At 55.1% G+C, this 23,573-nt stretch overlaps 12 protein-coding genes across 12 annotated transcripts; 5 read left to right on the top strand and 7 right to left on the bottom strand.

The window, feature by feature from the left end:
• Positions 1–3,393: 3,393 nt before the first annotated feature.
• Positions 3,394–4,253, top strand: PG997_009100 (uncharacterized protein; the record flags this gene model as incomplete). Its single annotated transcript, XM_066813415.1, has 2 exons — positions 3,394–3,504; positions 3,576–4,253. 2 exons carry the CDS (start codon positions 3,394–3,396, stop codon positions 4,251–4,253), a joined length of 789 nt encoding a protein of 262 aa, XP_066665377.1.
• Positions 4,254–5,099: 846 nt separating this feature from the next.
• PG997_009099 (uncharacterized protein) lies at positions 5,100–5,450 on the top strand (the record flags this gene model as incomplete). The annotated part of the gene is made up of 1 exon (XM_066813414.1): positions 5,100–5,450. The coding sequence occupies one exon, from the start codon at positions 5,100–5,102 to the stop codon at positions 5,448–5,450; it is 351 nt and encodes a 116-aa protein (XP_066665376.1).
• A 629-nt stretch (positions 5,451–6,079) lies between these two features.
• PG997_009098 (kinase-like domain-containing protein) lies at positions 6,080–6,802 on the top strand (the record flags this gene model as incomplete). Its single annotated transcript, XM_066813413.1, has 1 exon — positions 6,080–6,802. One exon carries the CDS (start codon positions 6,080–6,082, stop codon positions 6,800–6,802), a length of 723 nt encoding a protein of 240 aa, XP_066665375.1.
• A 105-nt stretch (positions 6,803–6,907) lies between these two features.
• Positions 6,908–8,025, bottom strand: PG997_009097 (chaperonin 10-like protein; the record flags this gene model as incomplete). The annotated part of the gene is made up of 2 exons (XM_066813412.1): positions 6,908–6,937; positions 6,991–8,025. The coding sequence occupies 2 exons, from the start codon at positions 8,023–8,025 to the stop codon at positions 6,908–6,910; spliced, it is 1,065 nt and encodes a 354-aa protein (XP_066665374.1).
• A 486-nt stretch (positions 8,026–8,511) lies between these two features.
• PG997_009096 (uncharacterized protein) lies at positions 8,512–9,993 on the bottom strand (the record flags this gene model as incomplete). Its single annotated transcript, XM_066813411.1, has 1 exon — positions 8,512–9,993. One exon carries the CDS (start codon positions 9,991–9,993, stop codon positions 8,512–8,514), a length of 1,482 nt encoding a protein of 493 aa, XP_066665373.1.
• Positions 9,994–11,044: 1,051 nt separating this feature from the next.
• PG997_009095 (uncharacterized protein) lies at positions 11,045–11,829 on the bottom strand (the record flags this gene model as incomplete). Its single annotated transcript, XM_066813410.1, has 2 exons — positions 11,045–11,667; positions 11,724–11,829. The coding sequence occupies 2 exons, from the start codon at positions 11,827–11,829 to the stop codon at positions 11,045–11,047; spliced, it is 729 nt and encodes a 242-aa protein (XP_066665372.1).
• An 834-nt stretch (positions 11,830–12,663) lies between these two features.
• PG997_009094 (uncharacterized protein) lies at positions 12,664–13,356 on the bottom strand (the record flags this gene model as incomplete). The annotated part of the gene is made up of 1 exon (XM_066813409.1): positions 12,664–13,356. One exon carries the CDS (start codon positions 13,354–13,356, stop codon positions 12,664–12,666), a length of 693 nt encoding a protein of 230 aa, XP_066665371.1.
• A 461-nt stretch (positions 13,357–13,817) lies between these two features.
• Positions 13,818–15,833, bottom strand: PG997_009093 (uncharacterized protein; the record flags this gene model as incomplete). The annotated part of the gene is made up of 6 exons (XM_066813408.1): positions 13,818–14,466; positions 14,517–14,797; positions 14,858–15,017; positions 15,070–15,249; positions 15,313–15,602; positions 15,675–15,833. The coding sequence occupies 6 exons, from the start codon at positions 15,831–15,833 to the stop codon at positions 13,818–13,820; spliced, it is 1,719 nt and encodes a 572-aa protein (XP_066665370.1).
• A 1,092-nt stretch (positions 15,834–16,925) lies between these two features.
• On the top strand, positions 16,926–18,446 carry PG997_009092 (uncharacterized protein; the record flags this gene model as incomplete). Its single annotated transcript, XM_066813407.1, has 1 exon — positions 16,926–18,446. The coding sequence occupies one exon, from the start codon at positions 16,926–16,928 to the stop codon at positions 18,444–18,446; it is 1,521 nt and encodes a 506-aa protein (XP_066665369.1).
• Positions 18,447–19,484: 1,038 nt separating this feature from the next.
• Positions 19,485–20,585, top strand: PG997_009091 (uncharacterized protein; the record flags this gene model as incomplete). Its single annotated transcript, XM_066813406.1, has 3 exons — positions 19,485–19,719; positions 19,781–19,906; positions 19,966–20,585. The coding sequence occupies 3 exons, from the start codon at positions 19,485–19,487 to the stop codon at positions 20,583–20,585; spliced, it is 981 nt and encodes a 326-aa protein (XP_066665368.1).
• A 120-nt stretch (positions 20,586–20,705) lies between these two features.
• Positions 20,706–21,911, bottom strand: PG997_009090 (uncharacterized protein; the record flags this gene model as incomplete). Its single annotated transcript, XM_066813405.1, has 1 exon — positions 20,706–21,911. The coding sequence occupies one exon, from the start codon at positions 21,909–21,911 to the stop codon at positions 20,706–20,708; it is 1,206 nt and encodes a 401-aa protein (XP_066665367.1).
• A 189-nt stretch (positions 21,912–22,100) lies between these two features.
• Positions 22,101–22,643, bottom strand: PG997_009089 (heterokaryon incompatibility protein; the record flags this gene model as incomplete). Its single annotated transcript, XM_066813404.1, has 1 exon — positions 22,101–22,643. One exon carries the CDS (start codon positions 22,641–22,643, stop codon positions 22,101–22,103), a length of 543 nt encoding a protein of 180 aa, XP_066665366.1.
• Positions 22,644–23,573: the final 930 nt, after the last annotated feature.

Raw genomic sequence — 23,573 nt, 5'->3', positions numbered from 1 at the left:
GAGAGACAGAGAGAGAGGTGTTCGTCCCAAGTCTCTGTTTAGATGGAGTGGAAGCTGATAATAAAGAATGAATCTGATCGACCCTGGTTGATGGTTCGGACTAATCAGACGAGATCTACGATTATCGAATGCGATCGCCCGTGTTATATATTGCGAATTCCCGATCTCCCTGATCCAGTCTTTTGATCCCGAGACCCCCTCGCCTGGGTCAAGTGCTGAGGCACAGGCGGGTAATTGGACAGCATCGTGGTCGGCCAAGCCCTGCCTCGTCTTGGCAATCGGCAGTTAGATGGCTCGACGTGCGACCACCCCAGATTATAGCTTCAGTCCACCAATGAGAGCCTCACCCCCTTTCAGCCGTTTTAATTGCGCCAAGGGCCGGCTACCACCCAAAGCGTGCGGCGCATATATTAGTATGACCGCATAGCGCGTTTCCTACCCTCGGCTAGTGGTGTGTTAGTCGCAACGGATATAAGAGCGATCGGGACCCAACGGAGATTGACGAACCGCGATCGACAAATCTGTGAGTTCAATGCTTCTTTTTGGAGCGATTGCATTGCAATTTATTGCTTAGTCCCTTGCAAACATCACTCGTGGGACCATAATTCTTCCGTTGCATGTAGCCTCATTCCTGGGTTGGTCGCTTCGAGGATATATTATTACGTGTTAGAAAACGGCGTTAGCCCTGTCATGTTGCAGCCAAGCGTGTTCCAGGAAGTCATGCGTCGAGGTACGATTGCCCGTTTCTGCCATGTGGGGATGGGAAGGGTTGGGTAATGTCGAAGGATAAAAAGCAGCAACGAACCCCTCAATGCAACATTGTCGACAATTTCCCACCTCTCTATGAATGGCGCGGGAGAGACTCGCTCTATAAATCTTGCATTGGGATACGAGCCGCCTGCGATTACCGACGTTCTACTGCATCGGTGGTCGTATAACACCACGATCCCTGTCCTTAACTGAAACATCTGGGTATCGTCACCCTGACGGTGGGAACTGTTCGGGTGCATCACCAGACTTTCGGGTCAAAGCATGCGGCAGTTGTCTGATACCAAAAAGGTCGAAAGACTCAAGACGTCCTGGGCTGATATATAAGTCCATCTTCAGATCTTTCGAGCCTTTATTCTATCTTGGAAGACGCCATTTAAGGCTTTTTTCTTATGTCACCGTCGACTTGCATTGCTTTGCGGAGTATGATGCAGCCATCATTATGCATTGAATCCGTAAAGCCCTCGCGAAGTTCCGTTCTCTATAGGAACTTCATTTCATGGTGGTCTGCAGGATGTTGCCGAATGACTGGAGATGAAGCATAGCCAGGACAACAATAGCAAGCAGTGCCACATGCATAGAGTTGAGGGCTATAAGCCACCAGCATGTTGTATTCATAGCCGTTGCGTGGTGGCTTGATTCGACAAGCTGCATTATTCTTCCATCGGGCCTTTCCAAAATAGAGGAGGCTGTTCAAACACACGAAATAAACATAGCCCGGTGGGATGCGATCGGCAGTGATATATATATATGCACACACACGGGACCTGACTCATCCCATCAACTTGAGAGCGCGGCTTGTTTGTTTCTCTGTCAAGAAAGGGGTTCTTCCGCCATTTGCGAGTCATGGCTTTGTTTCTGGCCAATGCGAGCGGAGACCGAAACACCGATCGGCGGACAGCAAGCGAGGGAAAAGAGTCGGTTGCAAGAGATCCGCTGGGGGCTGGAGCAGAGTTCTCGGTCCCGGACACTAGTTGGGATTCCCACGGGGGATCTCCAAAGACGGCGATTGAACGGATCTCTCGTCCTGGAGATGGATGGACCGTTCGCGGCTCTGCATCGTATCTGGCCAAGCTTCACATCACGTAGATCATGGATGGATGGGCAATCCAGTCCAATCCGCACCCCGCGGGTCAAGAGAAGCGCCGCGCAATTGGCGTTTCATAATGTCCGGCGGTATTTTTGGGGGTGTGTGCTCGTAGGTGGAACGAGAACGTACGGGGAACGGAGTAACACCAGAAAGACGGAGGAGAGCTATTAATGGAGTGGTCGAAAGAAGGCAGGAGAATAGCGTGACGAGATCGGATGCCAAGGCAGAAACGTCTGATCGTCCTGGGGGTGACATTGGAGATGGTGACTGGCGAATCTGAGATGGTGATTGGATGGGCCAAGCCGTGACCCCAGCGTCGCTGGCCCTGGTCGGGGTCCCCGGGCTGCGGTCGTGACTCGAAGCAAGTGTCTGCAGATGTCCTGCTCCAAGAAAGGACAGCCATCAATCATCAATATATCGCTGTTCGATGGGCGACGAGAGTCAGATTGACGCGTATATTTTCTTTCTCAACTGTCCATCCGTCTGACGTACGGCAGGTAACGTAGTCTGCGTTACAAGATGGTCGCTTGGCAGCGCATCCGGTCTGACTAGCACCGTTAGCGTCGTCGATTTCCAGAGGGCGGCAGATGGGATTCTTTTAGCGACAGCTTCTGTCACTTGTGGCGGTCGATGCCAACGAGAAGGTATCCAATCACCGTCATCAAACTGAAGAACAATTGAAACTCTAACAGAGCCTCTCAAACCGTGGGCTTGATGGAATTGGTCTAGACTAGGCCGCGATGACCCTTGCAGAAACGGCTCCGTGCCCTGCCAAGTCTGAAACGGGCAACACGAGACGACGCTTGACGTTTTCTCAGGGGTGGTCATCAGTAGCAGTAGCACCAAAGAACGAAAAATAAGCTTTGTGGTCAAAACTTCAAACATCCCAAAGCTGGGAATCGCCAAGACTTTGAAACTCCGCCTGTCACGACCACCGCCCTGCACCGGGAGCCGCATTACGTGTCTCGCCCGTCCCAGGATGTCGACGACTGTCAACTTGACTCGAGTGGCAGCATTACGCGCCCCCAGCACGAACACCCAAGCCCATCAATCAACCACTTCACTTCACCTTCATGTCACTTTCGAGGGAGAGGATCGCCCGATATGAGACGGGGCTAATCGACGAGGTCCGGGGTACTAATACCGGTTCTCGATGGGGACCCCGGTCTCGCTGCGCACCATGCACACCAAATATAGCAGTGTGTATCACGTATTCTTGATGGTTGCACGTCGCACTGGCGGCAGTGCGATAGGATGGATAGAAGAGGCTGAAAAGGAGCATCCACTCCTGCCCGTCCACCCCTGCCCGGCCATGTGTATATATACGACCGCACCGTAGTCGTACTTGGAAACCCGATATCACCATTCTCATTGCATTCAGTTCCAATTCACTTCGTTTCAACGGCTTTTTTTGCTTCTCATTTCTTCTGTTTGCATATCCGCTGCGCGGTTTCTTCCTTTCGCATTTTCGATTCTCTACAGCATCCTTATCCTGTACAGCAGCAGCAGCAGCATTTCCGTCTTCGACCGCCATCATGCACGGACAAACCCTCGTTCAGCTCATCGCCTCCGGCCTAGTCGCCTCGACCGCCGTCTCCGGCTTCCAGCTCAACAACGGAAACCACGGCCTCTCCCGCCGCGCCGCCGTAAGTCCCCATGTCATGTCAAGCTCGGGGAGTTTCCATGGTGAACACCATTAGCTGACAGTTTCGAAAAGGGTGCCTTGTCTCTTTTCGCCATCCCGGCCGCCGCCGCCCCCGTGGCCGAGATCGGTGCTGATGTCGAGAAGCGTTCGCCCAACCCGGACCCCAAGAAGAAGAAGGCTAAGAACGCCAACGGTGCGGCCGCCGGCAACAACGGCGCCGCCGCGAACGGTGCCGCTGCTGCCGGCGGTAACGGTGGCAAGGCCAAGGCGGGCGGTGCTGCCGCCGGCGGCGCCGCGGCTGGTGGTGCCGGTGCCGGTGCCGCGGCTGGAGGTGCGGCTGCCGCCCCGGCTGCTAAGGCTAGTGGTGCTGCCAAGGCCGGCGGTGCTGGTAAGGCGGGTGGTGCTGCCGCTGGCGGTGCCGGTGCCGGTGCTGCCGCGGGCGGTGCCAACAACGCCGGCAAGGCCAAGGCCAGCAAGTCTGCCGCCGCTCCCCGTGCGGCCGCTGCCAGCAAGACCGCCGGCGCGGGCTTGGCCAAGGCCAGCAAGGCGCCCAAGCTCCCCAAGGCCTCCAAGGCCGCGAAGGCCCCCAAGGCTTCCAAAGCCGCCGGCGCCAAGGCCGCGAAGGCGAGCAAAGCGCCCAAGGCCAGCAAGGCTCCCAAGGCGCCCAAGGCCAGCAAGGCCGCCGGTGCCAAGGCTTCCAAGGCGGCTAAGGCGCCTAAGGCTACCCAGTCTGCTGCCCCCAAGTTCTAAGTTGGGCGGGGACTTGTTGGCCTGGGGTTCGGGTTGATGGACGGACTTGAGCCTGTTTTTGTTTTTGTTTCGCTTTGGGCCGCTGGTTCTCCGTGGTGAAGACGGGGATTGTCCTTGCTCGGAACCCACAGCAACCCAGATGGTGGCCCGTAGTCTGATTCCATATAATACCAATTGTACAGTTTCTGCATTTGCTATAGGGACTAGAGATGGGACTGCTTGTCACAATAGAAAGCGTTTTCTTTTTTAGATTATAGACTGTAATGCAAAGTATAGACCCTTTTTGATAAAAGCCAAGTTACAGTCTTGACAAGCGTTGACCACTTGACTTCAGGAGTATTTGATTGTTTTCCAGGACATGCCTGACACCTTCTAAAGCTGTTGCCTTGAGATGAGTTGAGGTTTTGTCAGTTCGATTTATCAAACGTTCGTCGCGTGCTGCTCCTGAGACCTCACCAGACTACGTGTTCGCAACTGATATATGATATATCTTTGCTGGTTGAAAACTGTCGTCACGCGGTGAGTCTGTTTGACGACAAAGTTCTTTGTCTTAACTATGCGTTACCATCCCATATCAAAGAAACTGCAAGGGTACTGAGAACACGTATTCCCATTGTTCCACGCGCACTGCCTATGTTTGTAGCACTCTGAAGAGCTTGTGCACGCACATAGCAACTGGGCCCCAAGACAGTCATACGCACTCACGTATATATATATATATATATAGCCTGCTCTTATGGCAGTAAGTGTAGAACCCAGATCAGGACCCAGATCCACGATCCGCCTCAGCACAACAGCTTCGACCTTGACCACTCATCTCAAGAAACCCCAAACACCGGCATCACCATGAGCTCCTTACCCGCCTACACCCGGCACTTCTCCGCCGTACACGCCACCCACAAGCGCAAGCGCGGCCGCCTCGTGGGCCGCCGGGAGCTGCGCGAGAAGCTCGCCGCGTGGTCCATCTATGACTGGGATGTGGAAGAGGAGAAGCCCGTCGAGGATGGGGAGAAGCCCGACATGGAGATGCCCAACCTTTTCGCCTGGGAGGAGAAATTCTATCCGTGCCCTCTCACGCAGCACAAGGACCCCTGCTGTCTATACTGGCGCAATGTGCGTGCGCGCCAGGTCCGAGTGAGCCTGCAGGCGCAGATCGCGGAGGAGTTGGAGATGGGGGGCTCGGCATGCGCAGTATGAGATGGGCCGGGATGAGTAAGGGTCCCAAGGAAGGGTAGTCGACCCGTAGCGTGGTCATTATCCCCACCGAGTGTCTGGAGAACAGGAATAGGAAAATAACATAGCTATAGTAATGGAAGAGCTATACCATATTGTACGTAATCTCAGAAGCCCCAACATTGACCCCTATTTTATGATGAACTCCGCCCAATTGGCCTGTGCTTCGTATGACTGGGTCGCCGATGATCTTATTATTGACCGCCTTTCCCGTGATGCCGAAACGTACATGTGAGTCCGAGTCAGATGCGTGATATATGAGACGCCCATCATGAAACAATCAGACCGAGTTTCAGGCTTACCTATTGCACATTATTTCGCTCATAGAACTAACTCTCTGTCCATGAAAGATCGATCACATGACGCAGCTGGACCTCCTCGGAAGACCATTATATAAAGCCGGGCCGTCTAAGTCATGATGACGACCTCTTACACGCTCCCCTATTACGCACCCCGCGACAGCCTTCCCGGCGCCGTTGCCCACCGTCGAAGACATAGAAAACGCGCGGGACGGCATCAAGCACTCGTGGTCTCATCGGATAATCCGCGTCGGCACGCACTTTGTCGTCAAGTACGGTATCGGCGTGCAGACGATGGAGGGCGAGAACATGCTATTCGTCAAGGCGTCGGCGCCATCCCTCATCGTACCCACCGTGTACGCGATCTTCTCCCGTGTGCAGGAGGAGGACAAAGAGAACAGCAAAGACCCGATCACGATCAACTACATCATCATGGAGTACATCCCCGGCCGGACCCTGGAGTCGTGCTGGGGCCGCATGGACGACGCGACCAAAACCAAAGTGGTGGCGAAGCTGCGCGACTACTTCTCCCAGCTGCGCCAGATCCCGTCCCCCCGGTACTTCGGCGCGCTGGGCAAACGGCCGTTCTGCGACGACGGCTTCGTCTGGCACCGGGAGGACGACGAGCTCCAGCAGCCACACCTGAGCTCCGGCCCGTTCGACTCGGAGGAGCAGCTGCTGGACGCCCTGATCGCCAAGTACGAGTTCCACTCGGGCAGCCGGCTGCACGGCGACCGGCGGCACGAGTACTACCGCTACGTGCTGCCGCAGGTCCTGCGCAGCGGGGGCTCGGTGTTTACGCACGGCGACCTGCAGCGCAAGAACGTGATAGTTCGGGAGGATAACGGGGAGGTGGTCATCATCGACTGGGAGTCGGCGGGGTGGTACCCGGGCTGGTGGGAGTTCTACTCGACCATGTTTTGTTGTCGGTGGAAGGATGATTGGCATCTTTGGGTGGGCCGGATACTGGACGAGTATCCGAATCAGTACGCCTGGATGATGATGATCTTTCGGTGACCGTGGGCTTCAAGAAATTATCATCCCTTTACAGAAAATACACTTACAGTAGAAATAATGTTTAATAAGATCTTACTCTGTAACGAGTCCAGCACCCAGCTCTGATCAAGGGGACGATTGCTTCTCAGCATCAATCTGCCCCTGATCCACCACAATGACCGCCTTCCCCTGAACCTTGCCCCCTTCACCATCTCCATGAGCTCTTCGATGCTCTCCAGCCCCCTAAACACATTCGTCCTGACCTCGACCCCGTGCTCCGCCACCGCCTTCAGCATGGCCCGGGACTCGGCGGGCGAGCACAGCAGACTCCCCTGGAGGCGTATATCCCGAAACACAAGCTCCTGGAACGGCACGCTCACCTCGTCCGGCTGCGCCACCTGCACGACGGTCCCGTGCATCCGCGTCACCGCGCACCCCAGCGCCACGGCCCCTGGAGCATCCGACAGCACAATCGTCGCATCGGCGCCGTGCCCACCCGTGGCTTTCTGGGCCTCCGCCACGACCTCTTCCTTATCCCTGCGAGCATCCAGCACCGCCTCCGCACCAAACCCCCTCGACAGCTCCAGCGCCTCATCCCGCGCATCGATCCCCAAGACACGCAGCCCGAGCGCCTTCTTCGCGAACTGAATCCCCAAATGCCCCAGCCCGCCCCCGGACCCAACGATGGCGACCCATTGCCCCTTCTGGAGTTCTGTCTGCCGCACCGCGCGCCAAACCGTCCGCCCCGCGCACGCGAGCGGCGCCGCGCTGAGCAGAGATACGCCACGGGGCAGTTTCGTTGTGAACCGGGCGTCGACGCGGACGTACTCGGCGAAGCAGCCATCCATATGGACGCCGACGTGGCCCTGAACGCGGGGGCAGTACTGCTCCTGTTGAGCCTGACAACCGCGACAATCCCCGCACTCGCCGCACGGATGAAACGGCAACCCGCACATGACCAGATCGCCCACCTCGAGCCCAGAGGCACTGCCGGCGCGGACGACGGTGCCGGACCCCTCGTGCGAAGCCGTGACGGGTAATTTGTCCCCGAAGACGCCCGCCGCGACCATGCCGTCCGTGTGGCAGTAGGACGCGGCCGCGACCTTGACGAGGAGGTCGTTGGGGCCTAGGTCATCCTCCGCCGACGACGGCACGGGCACGGTGCGCAGCTCGTAGGGCTCGTGGTGCTTGATGACTTGGACGGCCTGCATCTGGTCCGGTACGGATGGTGGTGGTTGTGTCATGGTTGGCAGGGAAGGAGGAAGGTCAAATAGATCGATTTATCCTGTCGATTACGTAGAATATTGAAATCGGCTTTGATCCAACTCTGGGGGATATTTAAGCCAGAGATTCGCGAATTCACATTTGCTGGTTAAGATAGCTGTCTGAAGCCGGCACGGGTAACCTCATTTACCCAGATCTGCAGCGGTATATCGAATTGCTGCATTAAAGTGGCATGGTACTCTTGACGTCATTGATCAATCAGTTCTGGGCAAATAAAACGCCATGGTGCAGATCGCCCGAGCATTGCCGAGTAAGGAGATGAAAGACAATGGCTGGGAAAATAACAAAGCATGCTGCAGTATCGTGGAATCACTAGAACAGTCGAAATCGTAATGTAGCTCTGAAGGCCATTGGCTTTTTACCTTGGCCAAGTACTTTTGGTATATTCATGAATCATCTCGCATCGTGCCTATTCTTTCCTTTCCTTTTACCCTCTCTAACTACCCCTAAGCCTCGAAAACCAGAACAATTCCATCATCTCCCGCCGTGACGATCCGGTCACCCGTTCCCTGCACGAAGCCGAGAACACCGCCGCCCTCGCCATCGCCGCGGTGACCCCGCCACTCCTTGACCAGGCCACTGGTGTTTTGACCAGTTATCCGGAGATCCCAGCGTCGCACCACGCCGTCCATGCCGCAGCTCGTCAGGATCCAGCCGTCGCCCTTGACGAAGTCGACCTTGACCACGCTGAACTCCTCGTGCGCCTCGCGCAGGTGGCGCCGTACCGCGAAGCTCTTGGCCGTGTCGTAAACTGCAATACTGCCGTCGACGCTACCGGCGGCGAGCAGGCTCTGCGTGGGCGAGAAGGAGAGCGTCTCGATGCCGTCGCCCTGGGTGTGCAGACTCGCAAGAATCATGCCTGACTGCGCGCTGCCGGCGTCGCCTCCCTTGGCCTTGGCCTTGCTCTGCCGGCTCGACTGGGGCTGCGCCTGGGGCGCCGTCTCGTTGTTGAGGCGGGGGAGACCGACGATCTTGATGGCGCCGCCCGCGCCGCCGACGGCCACGAGCGTCGACTTGGGGTCGATAGCAACCGAGTAGAGGCCGCCCTCGACCTCGAACCGCTGGTCCTCGCCGTTGAGCGACACGACCGTCTGGCCGTTGTCGTTGGTCAGGCCCTTGGCCGCCGCCTCGCCCCACACGTCCCAGACGCACAGGGAGCTGTCTTCGGAAACGGTCGCGAGCAGCAGGCCGTCAGGCGACCAGGCGCCGGCCGTGCAGGCGGCGGTGTGCATGAAGTAGGTCTGGACGATTTGGAGCGGGTTCGACTTGTCGGACGCGTCGATGGTGTAGACCCAGACCGAGCCGTCGGAGCCACCCAGGGCGATGGTGTTGGGGGTGGCGGCGTAGGGGCACGGCGCAACCCAGTTGATCTCGGGCACTTCTTGGGCCTCGCCAACGAAGTTCAGTTTCGCCTTGTTGTGGCCGTCGATCGCGAGTTGGTATGCGCGGAGTCGTCCGTCCAGACCGGCCGAGACGAGGAACTCACCGCGCGGCAGTGTGAAGGCGACGGCGTTGATGGAGTCGGTATGGCCCTCCAGGGCGAAGAGGGGGTGAGTTCGGTGTTCTTTTGCGTAGCGGAGCTGGGGTCGGTCGCATAGCTGGGAGGGGAGCACCGGGCGGCCGGAGACGCCGGATGTGTCGAACACGTAGCCCATGCCGGGGGCATCGTCGCCGTCGCCGTCGGAACCGCCGGTCGCAATGAGGGAGGGTAAGGTGGGGTGCTGAGCGATGGTGAAGACGGAATCTTTGTGGGCGTCGAAGTAGGCTACGCTGTCGTTGACCATTTGGATCTCTTCGGGCTCCTCGCCGTCGTCGGAGTCCATGGCAACATCGCCCTCCACGTCGTCAATTTCCTCGAGGGCCTCATCGGCGTCGAGCAGCTCGGGCGAGTCGTCCATTTCGTCGTCTCTGGGAGGAGGGGCAGACATGATGGGTCCTGCGCTTCGATGACGATTGATGGGTGTGGTGTAGGGGTTAGAACGAGCGAACTTTTGCAGTTCAGTGAGTGTGATCTTGTATCAATGAAGCACTTGCACTCGAGAAGAAGTTACTCGTACAAATAGATGTTGGTGGAAAACCCGAGCAGTGTATTGCCTTGCTTGATAATCAAAATGGCAACTTTTTTCGACGCCCTCACTTTACAGTGGGGTAGAAAAACAACCCCGCCACCACCTCCCACCTTCAGCTGCTTGTCGGGTTGACCTGCTTATCCTTATCTGACAAAACCATCTGCCACTTTCTTTGAGCCAGTGTCAGCCTAGCAGCTGGGCTTTGGGCAACAATGCCCTGATGCCGGCATACCACACCTGTAAAAGGCATTGAGTTGCCAAGCAAATTGTTTCATTTCAGCAACTCTCACACCCAGGACAATACCCCAAGTCGCCTATGCCGTACTTTTATACGGTACTGCTTGGATCCAGCTGATCATCGGTTTCTAGGTTTTGTGATGCTGCGCCGCAGATCTAGATGGGCTGTTACACGTCCAATGCAATACAATCCCCAAATTCTTTGGGGACCCCGCTGCAGAAGCCCGCTGTAGCGGTAGGTACAGTGGGGTCTTTTTGGTATCCCCTGCGACCAGGGTTCACTTCGAGCATCAATGTGTTCGCGAAACGAAACATTCCAAGCCTTATGGAGATTGATATCTAAAAGGATATGTTCGAAGATGTATATATATGCCATGCCTGGGGGCGATGTAATCGTCAGTTTGCCATGGAACCCTTTTCCCGGTTCAAGAACCGCGTTGGGGCGGTTCAATGCAAGCCATGCCTTGCACAAACTGACATCCCCAGCTTTAACCCATGCCTTACTTTCCCCCCCATTCCAATCGCATAAACTTGGTCCACGAGCTGCAAAAAGTGCTCGGCCTTCTTGGGCGCGCCCGGCGACGGGTAGCCCCAAGTATAAGGGATGCGCTCCTCCTCTGCTCATGTTGTAATGTCTAGGTTAGCAAGATGCATCTCTCTTTCCTTCTTTCCATCAACCCAGGATGATAGAGGCAGAGAAAGACTTACCGAAGAACGATCGGACCCACGACTTGGGCGCGGACTGCGTGGCATCGTCCCACATCGTGAATAGGTAAAAGGCCGTCGTGCCGACGGACCCGTTGACCACCCCGACGCTGAAGTTCTTGTTGGCCGCCATGTCCTCGGCGTAGTGCGCCGACCAAGCCCGCGCCGCCGTCTCGACGCTGACGTACGCCGTAGGGCCCGGGTTGGTGCCGTTGTCGCTGTTGAAGACGTGCTTGTGGTCGTAGTTCAGGTCGTACAGCCCGAGCCGGCTGCCCGTCTTGTACCAGACGCCAATGTCGAAGTGGGCCGCGTCTCCGAACGCGAGGTCGTTACGGGATAGCGACCCGTCGAACTCGCACACGTTGTGGCTCGCGGGCAGGCTCAGGTCGCCGAGGTGGAACGAGTCGTTGGTGCCCGTGGTCTGGAGGTGCCCGTCGAGCACGATGTCGACGGCCTTGTCGTTGAAGCCGGCGGGGAAGCCGTAGGCCTCGGTCGCGGCCCGGCTCAGGATCGTCTTGTTGATGTTGCGGCCGTCGCGCGGGAGGTAGCCGTGGTTGGCCAGGATGTTGAGGCCGGGGCAGGGGGAGCGGCCTGTGTGAGGGTCAGCATACGCGAGTTCTTTGGTGTCTCATCCAAGGTGGACTCACTGTCAGATGCTCTTCTCTGCCACTCGTGGCCTTCTGGCTCCTTCATGCCGGGAAGAGCAGTCGCACAGCCCGAGGCTGTTAGGATAAAGGTATAGTTGAGCTTCATGGTGTCGTTGAATATTGATATGTCGACTGGGATGAGTGTAGTGGTCGAGCTGTAGAATATGAATCTATGTCGACTGACTTGAAGCTTCTTCTCGCCGAGCGACTCGAGACTTTATACATGGCATACTCCCGGCCAAGACTTACAGGCGACGTGCTACCGGTGACGAAAAGTCGGGACTTTTTGCACTCAACAGGGGAACGGATAATGGTCATCAGCAAAGGTGAGGCTGCGCGCAGTATTAGTCCGCGACTAAGCTAACCAACAATGAAGTAATTCCAGAATTGCTTGCTGTCGTATCTAGTGCTATGTCTCTGTGAAGTTGGGCGGCGTGATGCTGATTCGCTTGCTGTCTTACACCGTGACAAATACCTCTCGTTCGCCAATCAGAAGCTCCACAAAGTACCTGTTTGCCTAATTCGGACTAACTCACTATAGAGGCTACAAGAGGCGGCGCAGACAGGAAAGGGGCTATCATCGTTAGTCATGTACTTTCGAAACTAAAATACCACAGGTTCCACCCACTAGCCCACGTACTTTTAGATGCTTACCCGGCTAGGGCTGACGATAATGGCCGCAGCATACTCCATCACGGCTGCACATCACTCACAAGGACCCTAGATGAGATCGCAATTCCAAATATCTTTCTTGGCAAAAACAAACAAACAATTACTATTGAGCATACGTAGGCACTTTGACCTTTGCTAGATCCACCTTTCTCTCACCTGCATAGCCATCTACTGATTATCTAGCTTACCTTGACCCTATCTCGGAAATGTCGGTTAGCTGTAGACGGAATTCTTACCTTGTACTTCGGACCCATCATGACCGCGCGCCCTACGGCACAGAGTAGAAACGCCGGCCAGTCGCTGTCAAAGTGGGCTCCAACAATACGTCCCCGTCGTTTACGCGTCTCCGTTTGCATCCACCGTGGTGACGCTCGAGACCGTGGTTTCGTTCGAGAACGTCGTGGTGGCTTTCGAGTCGGGCGACGACCCTCGGCTGCTTCCTGTCCTGGTCGGCTGCGAGATTCTCTCTGACGTGTCCACCGAGGGCGTCCTCTCCAGGTGGACGCTGCCGTCCTGCTGGTACCGGTTCTTGCTCATCCCGACGCACGGCTTCGCGGCCGACCAGAACTCGCGCGGCTTGTTGAGCGCGAGCAGGCGGTCCTGGGGCAGCGGGGTGACAGGCAGGAGAAGACGTGGAGGCAGAGCCGGGGCCAGAGCCAGTAGAGGACCAGCCGCGGCAGGTTGGCCAGGAAGAGACACAGGTACAGGACGATGGCCCACCACACGAACCGCCTTCCGAACTCCATGGACCAGGTCTCGTGGACGACGATGAGGGCGCTGAGTCGGAGCCACTGTACAAAGGCGAGGAGTAGGAGGGTGTGAAGAGGACGGTGGTGTACATTGTTTGTATATTGGAGCTCCGGGCCACGAAGAGCGGCCGGGCACAGGCGTCAATGAGGACCAAGGCTCCGAGCCAGAGGCCCAGATCCTTGGCGCATTGGAAAGCAGTTATGGGGCTCATCTTGGCGGTGATCCTTGGGAGTCTTAGTTGCGTACTTGAATAGTATGCAGCTGCTGTGGAGAGGTTGGAGGGAATGTCTTGCTGGTTGTACCAAAACAGACCCCTCCGGCTATGAACAGAACCCATTTATGTACTCGATCTCTGGAATTCGCAAGACGGAAGAGACAAAGGCACTGTTTTACAGTTTATACAATGGATGGAAGCTTTCGATATAAAACTTGATTGGTATTGTTGTCTTTATGCGTTGGCATACGATAATGCGCCAGTTCTTTGTCCAGCTCCCAACCTTGGCATTCTAGGGTGTTAATCAACACTATAGTTCCTAGTGTTAAAGGGACATAGTATGTGTGACACCACATGATCATGAATTAGTATATATACTAATATTTGGTACATTATGGCCATACTGTCCTTCTGGTTAGGTTACATTAGCCTCAGTCTTCTCTTCAACTCATTAGTATTCATTTGCAGTCCTGTCGAGTTTGCTCCCAATCCCCGTCAGGCCACAATGTCAACGGATGAAAGGCTAAAACGCCAATTCGCGAGGATTTGACAACTTCGAGTTTTCGCAATGCTGCAAGTGCGTATTCGCGGAGAAGTGGTTCCTCACTAATTATCTTGATCACTGGTATGGACACTGTCGCATTATAGCCTGCGAAGAATAACCCGAATGCGACATGCTTCTTATGTTCCGGGTCCGAATTTTTCGAAACTGCGACCTTTATTGATTCCGAGTGAGTTAGATGGCGCCAAGTCATTGCTCTGAGTTGAAATTTGATCTCGGGGATCCATCCGTTGTCGCTAAAAGCCCAGAAATGAATGCCTTCGAAATTGAAGGGCTTGAGACCCCCACGCGAATCACCACGGTCTTCCCAGCGACTGAGAAACCTCACTCGCTTAAAGATCTCCGGGCTTTCTATACTTTCGCGCCTATAAAGGGTGTGATGAAAGTCCTCGAAGGTGTTGAAATCGGATGCGGCGTACGTTTGAACATCGCCATATTCATTTGGCTTTGCGTCGCGTCTTTCCAGCCAGCTTTTCAGTTCGTCGTGAGAAGCATCGGACATGTCGACAATTTCGCGATAGGAGAATCCACAGTCACGATTTTTACTTGATCGGGTATTAGTCACACATATCCGACAGATACAGACTTGACTCACCAGAACTTATCCAACCCAGTAGGATCTAGATGCATCGACGATAGTCTGCACTTGGGGCAGATGTTGTCGCCAGATCTGGCACCTTTGAGGCTGCTGTCCGCGGAACCACGAAAGACCATGGCCATTATGAGCTTTTGGCCGGGACGTACTGAGCTGTGAAATTCGACGGAGAGTTGCATGTCGCCCCTTGTATTTGGGTCCTGCAGAACGTAGTCGCGTTGTAGGACCATTTCCATTCCAGGACGGTTCTTGAACATATCTTTGATCATTGAATGTACGGTCTGGCGATTTGGGTTAACTCTGCACTATGATATAAATGAAGAGAGTGCTGGATAACGTACCTCCCAGGATGGATTAATAAGCAAAGGGACAGGAAACTTGTATCCCAGTGCATCCTCGATGAAAGCGTGATTCTGAGAATACATGCTTATGCCAGCGTTTATGCCAGGCAGCAGAGCTGTATTATGCTCTATATGGGATAAACGTTCAAATGCTGATTGACTAATGAATGTCAGAGCCATTAAGTCAAATAACGCTGGGCGGGTGGCTTCACCTCTCGAACCGGATTGCAGCAATAGTGTCATCCATCCTGGATATGGTGGCTTCTTGTCTCCTCAGAGCACCGACGATAGTGACAAAGCTCTCTTCCATTCGAGCTGATACCAACCTTTCCGCATCCTCGAGATCTGCCAACCTCGTGGTGACTAGGACGCTGTTCTGGTCCTCGGCGTAACTGTAGGAAGTGGGATGAGCTAACGCAAGTCTCCCAGTTACGATGATGCCGAGGCATACATACCTTTGGGCTACCGAATGAATCAGATCGACAGTATCTTTGCTGCGTCGGAGTCGATCCCTCATCTTGGTAACTTCCTCTTTCTCCAACGTAGCCCATCTTATACGCTTGAGCCGATCGCTAAGGGAGTTTGGAGATGTTTTCGGTTTCAGGAAGCTCTTGCCGTATCGCTGTAGCCCCTTTTCGAGAAATGATTCGATCGTGCGATGGCAATCATCGGATACATGTTGGAGTTCGGCAGCTAGGCGCTGCAACTCGGCCGTCTGCGCTCTGGACTGCCAGAACTTCGTTAACTGCCACTCAGTTTGCAGTCAGTATCTGTCTCCTCACGACTAGTCAGAGGGCTCAGTGGATAGACGACGCACTTCATTCAGCGCACCGTAGAAGAGGTACAGATCCTTCACCAACTCCCGGAACTCTGGGGCAGAGCCGCGGCTGTCGCTGAGAGCCTGAGCCAGCCGCCATACCAGCTGTGCAGTGGTGATTATATCGCCGAAGGAGCCGAAGGAGAAACTGGCCGACATGGGGCTTGTGGTTGTTTGCTGTATTTTCAATGCAGTCCCCAAGATTACAGTGCGGATTGGGGAGATGGGTTGTCGGGAGGTATGAGGCGCCGCCGAGCCTATCTACATTTCAAGCTGGAGCCTGTCAGCCTGCATGTAAGCCCAACGTAAGCCAAGGCAGACCTGTCGTGGCGGTGGCTCCGTGCATACAGCAAAATGCAACCGATAAAGGGCGATTAAATGGTAACATTAGGTGCGGGGATGATCAACATTCTTCCTGCAGCACATGATCAATCATGTTTGCTACGACTCACAGCCCGGCGCCAAGTGACATGCTGTATTTTCTCACCAGAGGTCCTTAATCATAAGAACTGCTGTTTTCGTTTATTGAGAACGGCCGCATCTCAATCCATCTTTTGATCGTTTGTGGCCTTACCAAGCATTATGCCCCATCCTATAACGCACACAAATTCAGCGGAACATCCCCGTCTCTGTAAGCCTTGCACTAAAGCTTTGATATCTGCCCGGGGCAATTGGGGTCGACGATTACTTATCCGAAGCCCGCCGAAGATCTCGGGGTTCGTGGAAACGCTGCAACAGATGGGAATACGTGTACCGCAACATCCTAAAGCAACATTGTACTCTTGCCGACCATCGCTAGATGGAAACTGTTTCTTGTGTTGGCACATTGCCCGGGACATCAGGCAACGTCAAAGACAAACCGAAACTTGGATGCCAACGGCTTTAGACTTGGCTATTACCTGGTTTGACACTGGGAAGACCGGTGATCTGGGCGAGGGGTTCCAAGTAATACAAATTGGGTTTCAAGTAGAATCTGGCCTTACCGGATTATGTGTAAGATTGATGAACGCACAGGGTAAGGACTTTCCTTCAACCCAACGAATTCTATGCTACCACTGAAATCTGAGTACAGTTACTCCCGATACCTGGTCTCCAAATACAGCCACCCTTGCTCGAAGCTGGCTCGAGCAATGCCTGCGCAGCCACGGCCCATGTGCCAGACTGTACGATGATGCCAACGCGAGGCACCTCCCGAGAAGAGTAATCAAGGTTGAAAAGAATGCCGCTCAAGGGATACGGGCAAGGCTCCTGATGAGTGAGAATCTGCCTCCCGATTTTCGTTATGTGACATTGAGCCATTGCTGGGGCACACTCAAGTTCATGACCTTGACGACGGGCAACTATGATTCATTCTTCCTAGATATCCCAGTCGGCGATGCAAGCTTCAACAGAACATTCCGAGATGCTTTCAACGTCACGATGGACCTTGGGTATGATTACATCTGGATCGACAGCCTATGTATTATCCAGGACTCACCAGGGGCAGAAGATTGGAAACGAGAATGCCCCCAGGTTGGGTACATCTACGCCAACGGCGAATGCAACCTCTCTGCTACTGGGTTTCGAAATGGGGCCACCGGTATGTCCGCCAACAGAAATCCATGCCCGATTCAGATGCCAAGTCGCCCAACAATGTATCTTGTGGCCCATACTTCACCATTCCTGGACCCAGAGACAGAACACCCCTTACTTTCACGTGGCTGGGTGTTGCAAGAGCATACACTGGTAAGCGTTTCTATCACTTCGGAGACGGACCCTTTGCCCATAGTTGACGATGTACAGTCCCCAAGAACTTTGCATTTTTTGCCAAACCAGATATGTTGGGTATGCCGTTGCTCGACACACTATGAATTGAGATCCGCGCCTAGATTCGGGGACTCGGAACTGGATCACCTTCATATATCCAAGAAGAAGTTCGGTGCAGCGGGAGTTGCGTTGCGCAATTCTTCTCGTCCCAACGAAACCAAACGCCAATTTCAGGATTGGGCCGCTTTCGCCGACAAAGCTTCAAGCACAAATCTCACAGTGATCTCGGATAGGCTTCCGTCCCTGTCGGGGATTGCTTCCCTATTGCAGCCTTCGCTACAGTCCCGATACGTTGCTGGCCACTGGGAAGCCAGCTTGGTGGAGACCCTGGCATGGCAGTGCGACATCCAGGGCGACGAGGCAGCTTTTCAAGGCTACATTGGTCCAAGCTGGTCGTGGGTCTCTGCTTTGAGACCTGTCTACAGCGATCACATACAGATTTCCAAAATGCAATCACCCACCCTTTCCCGGGTACTTGAGGTCAACATCACCTATGCTGGCGCGGATGAGTTCGGACCCCTTAGAGACGCTTACCTCCGATTGCGGGGGCCCGCTCTAGGAGAGATCAGAGAGATTTACCAGGATGGCATATACCTGACCGGGGTCGTGGATCTTCCGAGAGACCTGACTACGTACTTCTCAGTACACCTAGACAAACCTACCTTGACAACAGTTGCACCAAGTCAGACGGACAAGGGAAGCCCCGAGCGGCAGGTAGTAACACCATCATTGACTTGGTTAAAATCGCTACGCTGGCTGTTGCTCTGTGTAGATGAAGATAACCAATTCAGTGGACTCATGCTGGAACGGGTGGAGCACCGGTCTGACGGTATCTTCAGACGAGTAGGGTCTTTTACTCAGTCCGTGGATGCTCTTTACTATGTATCACCATATCTCCGGCGGAACAAAGGAGTGGATCCCATGGCACTACGGCTTTTACCGACGGACGAGTATACCATCATTTAGGAACAGCCGACGGGATTGAATACGGTTTAAGATACAACAGTCAGCGACGGCCTCTCATCACTCACCTTTCAAGGCTTTGGTGCTGGTCAGCGCCCAGAAATTTGGTTGACAAAAGCCTCGGGCCCGACGCCTGTCATACCCGGCTGGATGTCTTGAGTGGTTTGTGATAAGCTAGGTAATGTCCACGAAGTTGTACACCTGTCACCGGTGTTGTCCAAAGAAAGTTTCCACGTTTTGAGGATATACCGGAGTTACATTGCATAACCAGTCCCAAATAGCACACTTGACGGCTATTACCGCTGTTATCTGATCTCGGTCTTGTCGCTAGGACAACGTTCATCCCATCCATATGGGCACTCCCATGATCCTAAGAGGCTCGGACCAAGAGTTTATTTCGACGCCAATGCCAGAATCATTCCAATCCATCGTTACCAAGCAGCTGGGATGCAAACGTCCAAGGATATTTTCGGGCCTATTCCACCGTATGGATCCTATTGCGGCAAGCGCCCCACCATGCGGGATGTGACTCGGGTGGTCTGACACGTCCGCTTTAGGCAATACGGACCATGGCGGCTCCGGAGGTGTGGATAAGTTTGTGGGGCAACCGACATATGCCAGGGACACCGTCAGCGGATAGCTGCATACACTCGCTTGATTTTCCGTCAATGGTACACCCAAGCACAACTACAAAAGTCAGGAGGACGAAGAAAAACCAGGTTGGCAGTCGTGCTGGCGTAGGATCCCGACCGCATCCGACAGAGAGTCTGCCCCGTAGCCGTAGCCAGCCGTTTGTCTTGGATGGCTCGGCCTCAAGGCTTGGGCTCTTGAGCACGACGTCGTTGCTTTATTTGGATTAGATTGGGGTTGGCATCGGAACTGTCACCAGAGAGCGTGACTCGGAAACTCGGAGACTCTCAGTATAAGAAGCCGCCAGATGCAGCAGTGATCGCTTCAGATCCTTTCCTATCTCTGTGCTCCCCAACCCGCCACGGAACTCCCACCTCAAGGCATATACAGCTTCGCTTAGGACCTGTCATTATGCACTCCACCCTGTCCATCGCGGCATTCGCTGCCCCGCTCCTTCAGCTCGCTTCCGCCCACGGCCACGTGGCCGGCGTCAAGGTCAACGGCGGTGCTTGGGTCCAGGGCTGCGACCCCAACTGGTACTACCAGCCATCGGGCACGGCACCCAACACTCCTGGCTGGAAGGCGCTAAACCAGGACAACGGCTTCGTTTCGCCCGATGCGTTCAAGTCTAGTGACATTGCTTGCCGTAAGTCGCTTCCAGACTACCGCCAATGAACAAATAGCTGACTAAAGGTCTACCGCTGTAGACAAGAGCGCCAAGGCCGGCGAGACCTACATCAATGCCAATGCCGGTGATACTCTGACGATGTACTGGAACACCTGGCCCGACTCCCACAAGGGCCCGGTCATCAACTATCTCGCCCCTTGCAGTGGTAAGACCCCTTCCAAATTCGTAGTGCCCAGGTAAAATGCTAATACGAATCCCCAAAAGGCGAATGCACCTCCGCCTCGCCCGGCAGCCTCTCCTTCACCAAGATCTCCCAAGCCGCCCTGATCTCGGGCAGCAACCCGGGCACGTGGGTAACGGACACGCTCATCAGCAAGAACTTCACCTCGGACGTGCAGATCCCCGCCTCGCTCCGGCCCGGCAACTACGTCCTGCGCCACGAGATCATCGCCCTGCACGCCGCGGGCAGCCCCAACGGCGCCCAGGCCTACCCGCAGTGCCTCAACATCAAGGTCGGCTCCGGCGGATCCTCGGGCCTCTCGGGCGGCGTCCCCGCCACCAGCCTCTACACCGCGTCCGACCCGGGCATCCTCTTCAGCCTGTACGGGTCCTTCTCCAGCTACCCCATCCCCGGGCCCGCGGTCAACGGCGGCGGCGGCGGCGGCAACAACGGGGGCGGTAACGGCGGCGGCAACCAGCCTCAGCCCGCACCCACGACCATGAGAACGACCACCGCGGCCCCGGCCCCGACGGGTGGCAATGGTGGCGGCTGCTCCGTGGCCAAGTACCAGCAGTGTGGTGGACAGGGTTACTCGGGATGCACTGTTTGTGCGAGTGGCTCCACCTGCAACAAGCAGAACGACTATTACCACCAGTGCATGTAAGGAGGGCGGAACACGACTGGCAGAGGGTTTGCCTCCTTGTCTCGTAGCAATAGTTGATTTCGAAGGCAATATCTTGATACGTCCAATGTCAATGCTCGAGGAACCTTTCCCCGGATACCATTACCAACTAGTTAGCCAAGTGAGACCCTTCCCCGTAACATCAAACGATGTCACCGTATCATCCATCGTATTTCCCTCAATGCCATGGGTCCGCGACCAGCCATCGAAAAGGCCCGCAGCCTCCTCTAAAGCGAACCTGTCATCCAACCTGCTGTACCTAAGTTGAAGCTTCTTGTCCACGTCTTCTTCTCCATTCGAGCGTTTCGCTAGGATACCCTTCCCGACCAGTACCGGCTTGCCGTCTGTGTGGTTCGGGTTGGCCTTGGACCTAGCCTCGGATCTATTGGGATGGCCACTTGCCACGCGGCGGAAGACGGCCGTCACGTCAGAGTCTCGGAACTGGCAGAGCTCGTCCCCGATTCGCACGCCCGCGGCGCCGACGTTGCCCGGGACCAAGCCCATCTGGCCGTTGCTTGCAATGAAGGCAGTCATGTTCAGCTCTATGAGCCGCGCCGTGTACTTGCCCGTCGCGTACCCGAAGTGGTCTTGGGCTGTTTGTTCAAACCCTTGGTTCTCAGAAGACGCTGGCGTGGTTGTCTTGCCACAGGACTTGTTGGCGGCTTGCTCGTTCATCAGCTCCTTTTTCTCTGGCTCTTTCACATCCACCTCTTCTCTGCCGTCAAACAGGTGGGAAAAGGCTTTTCTTCGGACCAGGCCGAGCCTGTAATACTCTGTAGAGAGAAGGAACTCATGAGTTGCATGTAGCAACTTATCGTATCGACCTTCGACCTCTGAAGACGTGAAACGCTCATGCATTGCTCCCATAGCGTTTTCCCATTTATCCCACTCTGTGCTGGTCTTCCACGGTTGACCCAGATACATAATCTTGCCCACCGCGCGCCCTTTGATATTGTAAAGCTGACGCGGCTGCGACGATGTAATACGCATCATCATGGCCTTTTCAGCGCCTCGGTCGTTGAGGAACTGCCCAAGGTATTGACAGCTCTGCATCACCGTCTCGGGCTTGTTGCACTCGACGGCGTACTTCCAGAGACCCCGCAGCATGGCCTCGATGTTGGGCTCGCCCGAGTAGTCCACCTCAAACCTGCCATCACCCACGTCATCCGCGATCCCAAGCAGCCCATAGATGCGGTCTCTCGGGTCCGTATACAGCGACCCCCGCGTCGCCCAAAGCACCTCCTGCAGCCGGCACCCTCGCAGCTGATGCTCGCGCCGTAGGCTTTGAATACGCGCGGGGGAGGCCATGGCGGATCAAACTGATCGCGTCTCTGCATGCACGTGGCTCGAAGACCCGCTCCCTGCCCCGGGGTTCCAGCAGGTGGACGAGGCCCTCCCACCGGCTCTCGTCCTCGCCGCATTGGAGTCGCAGCTTCTCCGCCAGGACGATCTCCTGTACGATCCAGACACGCCGCCAGTAGGGGCGCTCCAGGAGATTCAGCAGCGCCTTCCACCGCCTCCTTTGGCTCCGGCGGCAGCTCTCGGGCGTGTAGTCCGAGAGGCGGCCCGGCACCCCAGGCTATTGCGGTGGCGGCGCGACGCCAACTCGTCAATCCAGCTCATGGCGATCGAGCTCGTCTTGGATGCCAACCCGAGCCACACGCGTACGGTCTCGGCGTTGCTGTAGATGTCGCGCATGCGGCCGACTTGGTGGTTGCGCTCGCCGACGTTGGACTGGTCGATGCACAGCGCGTCGATCCAGAGCACGCGCTCGTAGTCGCGCCATCGCAGGTGCCGCAGCGCATCGTACAAGTTGCGACGGATCGGCACCGTCTTCTCATTGATGAGACATGTTGGCGCTGGCTCGTCGCCGGTCGGAGGGCTGCCCCATGTGTAGCTCAGAGCTTCGTAGTCAAGGTTGCGCGAGTGCGTCGTGTGGAGGATGCGACAGCACAGCGCATCTTCTGGGGCGCCAGGCTCCAACACGAGAAGACGGAAGGCGTCGGGCGCTGTCAATGGCTCGTATACGAAGTTTGACATGGTTCCGGCGGTGTCAATTAAAGATGAACTCAATCCTCCGCATTCAATTGACACAGTCACAAATAGTGAAGAGGATCGTCTAATGGAGTTTTGGCCATTTGGCGGGATTTTGGAGGCCCCAAACCTGCCGCATTAGTGGCTTGCTGACCTGCGTGATGATGCAGATCCAGCCACACTGCCGCTGCTTCGCCTACCTTCAGCTTCCAGACTAAATCTTGCTTACTGTATTGCTGTGCTTCTGGTTTTGGCCAATCCGAGGTCCTTTCCCCACAGACTTGCATCTCATGGCCTCTGACTAGTTGCAACTGATACACCCAGCCACCGACAAACAAACAAAACAAAACTAGTTCGAGTCATTGTCGGCATCAAAAACATTCTTTAAGGTATAATATTCCAGTATACTATGCTTCAGGATTATACGTTTATGCATACACTGATTCAGTAGATGCATATACGACATCAGGTGCCTCCTTAGCGACGGCGAAAGATTGGTCTGCCTTCAGAATGCAGACATAGCGAACGCCGCAGTTGCCTCATAGAAAAGCTTCATCTTATTCGGCACAGCAACGGATTGCATTGAAACCATGTGAGTCGTGATACAAACCGACATTGGTTCAGCGGTTGCCGGAATCAACCAGTAAGAAACGGCGTGCTGGGTCTTTTTAGACGATGATAATATCACCTCGGTCCCTAAGACGCCTGCCAGTATACCAATATTGACCATGTTGTTGACCAACTCCGACAACATGCGGTCATCATCTTTGAAACTGGATCATTGATCTCGAGTTCAGACGAAGACAGCCCTTCTTTTTGTACGGTACTTCCTGTTGGAGGCGGTTGTTCTTCCCAATTTTCGAACACCCAGTAATTAACAGATATAACACACTGATCATCGTAATCAACGGAAGCCAGAGATTCAGATAAGGGGAA

Source organism: Apiospora hydei, assembly GCF_038363865.1.
Source record: "Apiospora hydei strain CBS 114990 chromosome Unknown utg000007l_segment0_segment0, whole genome shotgun sequence".
In the NCBI taxonomy this organism is placed as follows: Eukaryota; Fungi; Ascomycota; class Sordariomycetes; order Amphisphaeriales; family Apiosporaceae; genus Apiospora; species Apiospora hydei.
The sequence above is the reverse complement of the archived record's forward strand: the minus strand, read 5'-3'. Positions and strand labels throughout refer to the sequence as shown.